We start from the raw sequence: 8,901 nt of genomic DNA, 5'->3' as shown, positions 1-8,901 counted from the left end.
CGAGTTCGGCCCTTTTGATTTTCTGACTCTAGTTCCTCGCACATTTCACTGTAGTATTTTGCTTTGTCATTCCGAGCTGCCTTTTGGAATCTTCTGTTCAGCTCTTTAGTATCTTGAATTCTTCCTTGTGCTTTGGCTTCTCTACGCTCCAGTGCAATCTTCAGAGTTCTTCAGAGGACAAGTAATTATGAGTTAATAAAAGACAGTGAATTAACATTAAAAAAAAGAATAGAAATTATGTAAGGTTTTTCTGCTTTCTGTTCTTAAGCTTAAGGTTTTCAAACACTAATATCTACACGAATTATTACTAAAGAAAAGGTGACATTTTTCATGTTTTTCTTTACTCTAGTGTGTTGTGGCACCTGACCCATGCCACTTATAGTCTGGTATCTGTCCGTGGCAAGGCCAGGTCAGAAAGAAAGAGTGAGGACAAACTTGCATGGCAAGGTGATTAAGTAACTTTATGTTTCTTGAATTTAATAATAAGAAATTATGCTTGCATTTTGCATGTCCTTCATTATTTCTTATTTCTAGTAACCCGTCCTAAGCATGTTTGACTAAAGTACTGGACCATGACAAAAAGAAAAATTTAAAAAGAAACAAACAGGTCCTTCCACACAAATAAGTGACGCAGCACTGCCCTGGGAAACCTAAGTATGCTAACATTACCCCCAGGACAATGGGTTCTGTAGCCTGGTGAGGACGGTAGGACTAGAGCACAGAGCAGTGACTCACTTGGCTTTTAGGACTTCCCCACATCCGTGCCACACAGAGTCCTTGTCCAGCTGGAGCTCACGAAGGACGCGACTAGGCTTGTAGGCTGCATTGATGAGCAAAGTGAGGACCTGAACTCCGTTTTGAAAGCAGACACATTGGTTGGGAAGGAGAGAAAAAGACCATTAGAACCACAGCATTCTTGCTAACTCTTAGAATGTTAAGGCTATTTAGAGATTAACTGTAGTCTTGTTAGTTTACAAATGTTAACGAGGGAAAAAGAAATATATAAAAGCTGCTCAAAGAAACAAATAAAATGGTAACCTGAGTCTCTCTTAAGTGAATATTCAAAACAGTATGATAAGGCAGAAACAGGCATGAGTTTTATGTTACTCTAGAATACACTCCAAGTCCTTCTCCAGTTCCCGTACACACGGCATACTGTATTTGCTTGGGACACTGTGTTGATAGCTGAGCTTTCTTATGGCTGGAAACTAGCCAGAATCTCTGGCTGCCCAGACCCTGCCTTGCCACCCTGAGGTTGAAGTCTGAAGGATTTGATACGTCCTCCCTTCTGTTAACTTCAGCATGGCACACTGGTATGTGTCCACGTGTGCAGCCTGATCATGGTGCCTGGGTTAATGTCACAGCAGCTCTTGGTCATGGACTTATCTATCACACACAGTTCACTCTTGCAGTTCTCCTCTAGTCTCTGATAGAGGTAAGCTTGCTATGTGAAAACTGCTGAGGTCAAAGTCCCTGAATGAGGAGAGATGCACATTTCATCAGGCAATAACATGAGAAAGGTCAGAAATGTTCTCTAAAACCTATGGTTGTCACACGGCAGGCAGATTCCTGTATAAATGACACTATGAAACCAGTGTGAAATGTGTAAGTGCTTCTGTTCTAAGCAAGAACCTTACCTCTCTGAGAACTAGAACACAGTTGCCAGGCCCCACACACTGAGGCAGCTCAGCGATTCTTCCTTTGTTAAGGTATGGCCCTGAGAAGCAACGGTGGTTGAAGTATATCTTTGGACAGCAGTATTTTCCATTAATCATAACTGGAAAGTGAAGAGAGAAAAAATATTCAGAATAATTTTCCATTCTATGTTTCCAAAACTGGATTACTGAGGGGGGAAGACCAAGCCTATACACCTCTGATACAAGGTCCAAGAGTGCCTAAGTGTTTTCTACTCATGACTTGTTACAGAATTTGTCACTTTGCACTGACATCACAGTGTCCTGAATTTCATCTTAACAATATTACACTGTTCCTGAGCTCTACACATCTGTCAATAAAGGAAGTGGAGGATGTACTGTCAGAACCCATGATGGCCCCTGAGAGTCAATGCTCTCCAAGTCTTCAGGAAAAGGCGCAGGGTCTGAAATATGGCAGATACCGAGGACCAGCAACAAATTACCAAGACAGAGGAGAAGCCTCTGGATCCCATCAGGCTCAGCCCAGAGGAGCGATTTTAAGTGAAAATTCCAAATGACTGAGAGCTCCGAGGAAAATTACTCGTTTACGCTCAACATTTAAATATGATATTGGGAGATGTGGAAGAAACTGATGAAACATGAAGAGATGTATAAATCAATAAAGCAGAATATTCCAACGTTCTTTGGGGATGGTGTTGAGCTACTTGCCCTTCTACTGAGAGTTGGCTGAAACAAAAGAATTTGTCCAGTGTGAAAGAGACTTTGTATATATTTTTTAATATATTAAAAAGTGAAACCTGCATAGATTTTGATACTCAGAAGTGACCAATGAGTCTTCCAGTTCTAAAGTGAGTTGATTCGCAGATAACTTAAAAGTTCTTAGGCTAAATGGTATTTTCCTTTTTCTCCAATGCTTCAAATAAATGTAATCACAAAAATAACAAAAATTCAATAATCCACTCTAGCATACTTCTAGAGACCAATTAGGTTGGCAGCTTTTGCTGCCATCGCTAGGAATCTTTAGAGGGTTAAGAGTATCCTATGACCACACTTCTATATTGCTCTGGTGCTTTGGGGTGTGTACCTGGCCTAAAGACCCTCTCTTCTGGGGCTTAATAACCTTTCATTCTTCTTGTTCAACTTGCTTCTAGTTAGATCATCTTGTTAGAGAAGATATGTCAAAGAATAATTGAGACAGAACTGCTTTCCACCTAGCACTTAGGAACAAGACAATTTTTATCCAGTATCTTTTTTATTTCCTTCAAACAGCTTTAAAAGGTCCTTTACTATCTTTTACTATCTCTCACAAACTTCTAAAGAATTTTTATCTCTTACATGCTTTGAACATTTGACAATGCTCTTTTACTAATGAACTTTTAAACAATGTACTCACCTGAGAACTACATACTACACTTTACATACTACCTCCTTTTCTCGAAAGTCACGGTGTCCAGTAAGTGTTACAAAAACAACAGTAGCAACAAAGTTCCCATAGATTTCTTTACAACTCCTAAGTGATGCCATGTATTACAGAGCAGAACTGCTCCATATCACTGTTGGTGATAGCCTTTATAGAAGTCGACTGTCAAGCCTTTCTTCCACAGCACTGCTAGGCCAGCTCACACCAACAATGTGTAAGTCAGCAGTGCAAACTGCACATGCCACTCAGGAACTAGCTTACCACCTCTCACTGCTGTCAAGTCAGAAGGGAATCGAAACTCACCCTCCACTGGGTTTCTAAAGCTGTTAATTGCATGAAAAGACTGGCCATCTTTTCCCCAAGTAGCTGTTGGTAGATTTGAATCACTAGAGAAGTACAGTCTTTTTATCTGAGAAACACTCCCCTCTGTGAATTATGCCACCATAGCACCCCACTTAACACACTGTTGTGTACCATCAAGGCAGAAGCAATCCTACAGCTGACCCTCCAATAGCCTGTCAGAGTCAGTAAATTGCATACTGCCCATCTTTCTCTCACAGAGCACTTGGTGCATTTAAACCACATGCCTATTTACTACATGTGTGGGTTGAAGTTTGCCACCAAGTTGGAACTGACTCACAGCTGACCCTCCAGTGGGTTTTCGGAGGAGATTGTCCATCCAATCACACAGGAGACTGTCCATCTTTCTCCTGTGGAGCAAGTGGTAGATTTGAACTGCATGCCTTTGGGATTGCAATGCAGCTTTTTATCCCTAGGTCATGAGAGATCCCCTACTTATCACATCATGTTGTTGTTGTTATGTGCCCGATGCAACTCATAGTGACCCTACGTACAATAGCTCTGTACACTATCCTATCCTGAGTCAATCTCACTATCTCTGACACATCTGCCCCTATTACACCAGTCACTTTAACCAGACCATATTATCCAGGGTCATAAGACCATTTAAATTAAAATTTTTCACTTCTTAGTTGCCCTAGTCACATTTCATGTGCTCCACTGCTAAATATGGCTAGTGGCTGCCCAAATGGACAGCACAAATTTAGACCACTTCCATCACTATGCAGAGTTCTACAGCAGACAATGTTCTAGCGGGTAATGGAAGCAACAAAATCTCAAACAGAATACTAGATTGCATTTAACCATCTCAAATGTTTGGCACACACGGACCATATTTTTTGGGGAAAATGAAGCTTCATTACAATTACAGCTTGCTTGGCTCCACAATCAACACTCTTAACTCCAGCAGTCAGAAATTCAAAAGACAAATTGCATTGGAAAAATATGCTATCAGGGACCTCTCCAGAGCGCTGAAAAGCAAAGATGACAGTCTAGAGACAAAGGTGCACCTGATCCAGGCTATGGACTTCACAATTACTTGTTATGCTTCAGAAAGTTGGACAATGACTAAGGATGACAGATGCAGAATTGATGTTTTCGAGTTGTGGTGCTGGAGAAGAGTCTTGAACATACCACAGACTACCAAAAAAACAAATAGGTCTGTCTTGGAGAAGGTGAAACCAAGTTTCTCCTTGTAGGCTAGGATTTTAAAGCTTCGCTTTACATATTTTGGGCACATGTCCAGGAGAGACAGGTCCTTGGAGAAGGACACAATGCTCAGAAGGGTGGAGGGACAGTGCAGGAGAGGAAAACCTCAGATGAGATGGATTGATACACTATCTGGGGCAATAGGGGTTGGTGTCTCAGGATCAGTGAGAATGGCTCAGGACAGGGAAGGATTCAGAGCTGCTTTACATAGGGTTACTATAGGTCACAGGCGACTCAATGGCACATAACAACAAAAACACACTATACTGGTTGCTTTTTATATACTGGTTGTTTTTTATTTAAGCCTCTTGTTTAGAGTCAACAAATCTTGGGGAAGGCCTTTGTATTTAAAAGGTCAGTTGTTATTATATTTTGGAAGAACATTCTTCTAAGTGGTACAGCATTCTTCTGTCAATATGCTATACTGAGGTTACCTGGGTTTGCTGTGATGCTGAACCCTGTGCCATTTGGATGTCAAATAGTGTAACTATTATCCAACGTAGACAGCATTTGGTGGAACTCCCAGCTTAAGAAAGATTTGGAAGCAGGAGTGACAACCACTTCCTAAACAACTGGAAACTCCATGAACTTTGAGAAACAATAGCTATAGAAAGGCTTCAGGTCTTTTGTTCATAGGGTTGCTATGACTCATGCTTGACTCCATGGCAATCAACAACAATTTGAGGACTTTTCACAGACGTATATCACATCATTCACTTATTTATTCACAAATCATCTGTGTATAGCGAAATAAATCCTCAGACTGAAACAATTAATGGATTGTTAACAGGCACCTCAACCAAGGCACAGGGCATTATCAGTGACCAGAAGCACCCTTTCCCCACAAAAAGTAAAAGCACAAGCCAATTTTTGCCTGTTTAAGAACTTGAAGTAAACGGGACCTTGCAGTGTGGACTCTATTACATCTGTGAGACTGTCCCAAGATGATGTGCACAACTGTGGACGGTTCCTTCTCACTGCTAGTTTCACTGCATAAGCCTGGACACTGACTATGACCTGACCAGTCACAGAAAGGCCAGGGAGAGAGCCCAGTCCCTCTAGCAAGTCTCCTTGTTACATTTTGCCAGGTTTTAGCTGAGACAAATTTGTTTCTCTAGTGTCTTTAAAAAAAAATTGTAAAATATACATACAGACTACTTAAGTCATTAAAAAGAGTTCAAAGAAAATAAACACTCCTCTTAACCATTTTGGGAGCTCGGTGGTCAAGCGATAAGAAAAACTGGCAGTTTGAAACTACCAGCTGCTTTGTAGGAGAAAGAGGGGCTATCTCTTCTGTTTGATTTACTGACTCTGGGAAAAAAACCCTACATCAGCTGTGAGTCAGTTCTGACTTGAAAAGAGACCACAACTTAGCCATTCAGCTTAAGAGCACTTACTGGAAAGTCCAAGTTCAAGTTCTTTATCTAAAGTCAAGGATGATAATATCAATTTCCATCCTTGACATATAATAAATGGTCAGTATAGAGCAGCTTCAATGACTGTAAACGGACAGAAATATCAGCCCAGAGATGATTGCTAAGTTAAATACACCTCAGACAGTTATAACTCTTTAAAGTCACAATTAAGAGACTCCCTTTATGAAGCCACAGCCTATATAAATCAAATGTACAGTTTAACTTCTTTCCAGATTCAGCTCATTGAAAGAATTGAGGGGTTGGTGTTTTTTTTAAAAGGAGCCTTGGTAGCACACAGTGGGACCCTCAGCTGTTAATAAACATGAGTGGCCAATGTCATCCTCTGCTCTAAAGGGCAAAGACCTGGTGTACGCATGCACAGATCTTAAAAAAAAACAACTCAAACTCACTGCCATCGAGTCAGTTTTGACTCCAAATGACTCTCCACTGAGTTTCCAAAGCTGTAAACCTTAATGGGAGGAAACAGCCTGTCTTTGTCCTGAGGAACGAAGGGGTGGATCTGAACTGTTAGATGTTATAAGTAACAGACTATTACACAGTAATAATCACAAGGAGTCCTAATCTTGTCATAGGTCACTATGGCTCCTAACCTTATAAAGATTACATCCTAGAAAACCCTATGGGGCATTAACAAGAAGAAGAAGGGTTTGTTTGTTTGTTTTTAATCCCTTTACATTATCTGAGAGTTTAGAATCAAGGTCACTTGATGCATCTAACTAGAGTAATAAGAAAAGCGGAGGAGTCTCAACTTTGTTCTAAAGTTTTGATCTAAATCTGGAATACATTTGGATTTTTAAAAACTGTCTTTCCAAAGAGTAGTTCCCCTGTGTTGATGTGCCCAAATAACCTAAATGTGCTATTCCTCTTCTCCGGGGTCTGGAAGCTCCAGAATATTATAATTTATTGCCAAAGGCTCTTTTTAGTTATAGCCCGAAGAGATCCAAGATGTGATCGCTTGTGGCTGAAGCATCTTGATGATTAAAACTACTGATGATAAACCTTCACCAAGGACCCACAGAAGCAGACACAGCTGAAGAAGCAATTTTACTAACAGGTTACCAAAAAAACTTGTCCTGCCACCATCCTGGACCACTATGTATAAAATAAACAGTATATATCTTTAATTAATCATGTAATCCCACGCATGTGTTAGAGGCCTTTCCTTGACAAATCTTCACTTCTAGATATTCACCTTTAACTTCCCTAATGGCTTTTCTGGCAATTATGAATTATGTAACCTTAGTTTCCACTCCAACAGTCCAAAGAAGTATGCTTCTTTGTTGTCTAGTACTGAGGCTGTTTTCACTCTGTGATCATGGATATTCCCTGGTCCACACCAACTCTATTTCCCCATAAACCTTCTTTGGTTTTCTTTAAGAAGGCAGAGCTGTTGGTCTAAGGTACCATCAGGTTACAGAGGCTTGTTTATACCTGAGTCTGTGGTGTTCAGCTCCTGATTCTTCAGTCCCTCATGGACAGCCCTCGAGGATGGTATTCTGAGTAAAAAAAATAGCATAATGGTGAGATAATAGTTAAAGTCAATAAAATATAAGGGTTAGTTTCTTTCAAATTTAAGATGCAAAGATAGCAGATTGAAAAATCTATACTAGAAGATACTTCTTTGGCCATACTTAGTTTTAACTGGTTTGCTTTCTTGTGTGTTTGCTTTAAAAATTCTATATACAAAAAAAATATTCTAGAGAGCTCTGGTGGCCTAGTGGCAAGACGCTGCACTGCAATCCCAGAGGTATGTGGTTCAAATCCGCCAGATGCTCTGCTATAGAAAGAGGAGGCAATCTCCTCCTGTACCAGTCAGATCTGATTTGACGGTACACGTAAAAATAATAATAAAAAAAAATTTAAAAAAATATTCTACATACATGTGACCGTGCATGGGACCAAGCGAAGTTTTGTCTTAAGCAACAAATTTATAGACTTTTTTATGTGATTCTTAAACCACAAGCAAGTGAATGATTGTTCTTAAAAGTCACAAAAACAGAAATATAGCTTACAATGTTTTTTCCCCCCATTCCATCAGTTTTAAAATTCGGGACAAATTATATTATTAGAAAACCAGTTTCCATCAGTCTATGCATATAATCTCTAAAAGAGGTTAGCTTTTCAAACATTTTAGAATCAAATTTTAAAAATTTAAGACTTTTTTTAAAATTTTTTTTTTTTTAATTTTTGTGTGAGTGTACCGTCAAATCAGATCTGACTGGTACAGGAGGAGATTGTTCCTCCTTTTCCCGGCAGAGCATCTAGTGGATTAAAAATTTAAACTTTTAAAATAAATTTTTTAAAATTTAAAACCAGACTTGACAATTAAGTCAAGGAAAAAGCCTTTCTTTGGGAAATTTCCGTCTACTCTCTGAGCCCTGGCTGCACTGTGTTTTAGTTAAGTATCTGGGTGCTAACTGAGCATGCATGTTGGCAGTGTGAGTCTACTGGCACTCCACATGAGAAAGAAGAGGCGAGATCGCTCCCATAAAAATTTACAACCTTGTGTAGCCTACACCTATTACCATCGAGTCAAATTTCACTCACAGCAATTCTGCCGGGCAGCGTAGAACTTCCTCACAGAGTTTCCAAGTGTGCTTCACCACTCTTTTGCGGATGGATTCAAACTACCCATCTTTGGTTATCAGATGATTTTTAACGATGAAGCCAACAGAGTTCCTTTGCAAACTCTACACAGCTGTTCAACTCACACTGGGTCTACCTTCTCTATCACCTCAGGCTGATAAAACTCTATGGTCTTTCTCTTCTTTTTTTTTTTAATTTATTTTATTTTTTTATTTAATTTTTTTTTATTGGGAAA

At 39.7% G+C, this 8,901-nt stretch overlaps 1 protein-coding gene across 1 annotated transcript in view; it reads right to left on the bottom strand.

Moving 5' to 3' along the window:
* The window catches only part of SFMBT1 (Scm-like with four mbt domains 1), a 54,003-nt gene that overhangs the window by 11,835 nt on the left and 33,267 nt on the right, over positions 1-8,901 (bottom strand). Inside the window, exons 13-15 of the mRNA XM_006892233.1 lie at positions 7,512-7,576; positions 1,638-1,777; positions 736-845 (exon numbers count right to left, since the gene is read on the bottom strand). Coding sequence (XP_006892295.1) covers positions 736-845; positions 1,638-1,777; positions 7,512-7,576 — 315 coding nt within the window. The remainder of the gene's footprint in view (positions 1-735; positions 846-1,637; positions 1,778-7,511; positions 7,577-8,901) is intronic.

This window comes from Elephantulus edwardii, unplaced genomic scaffold (assembly GCF_000299155.1).
Source record: "Elephantulus edwardii isolate Elephantulus edwardi_28Jun2011 unplaced genomic scaffold, EleEdw1.0 scaffold00113, whole genome shotgun sequence".
In the NCBI taxonomy this organism is placed as follows: domain Eukaryota; kingdom Metazoa; phylum Chordata; class Mammalia; order Macroscelidea; family Macroscelididae; genus Elephantulus; species Elephantulus edwardii.
Note: the sequence above shows the minus strand (reverse complement) of the source record. Positions and strands in the feature narration are given on the sequence as shown.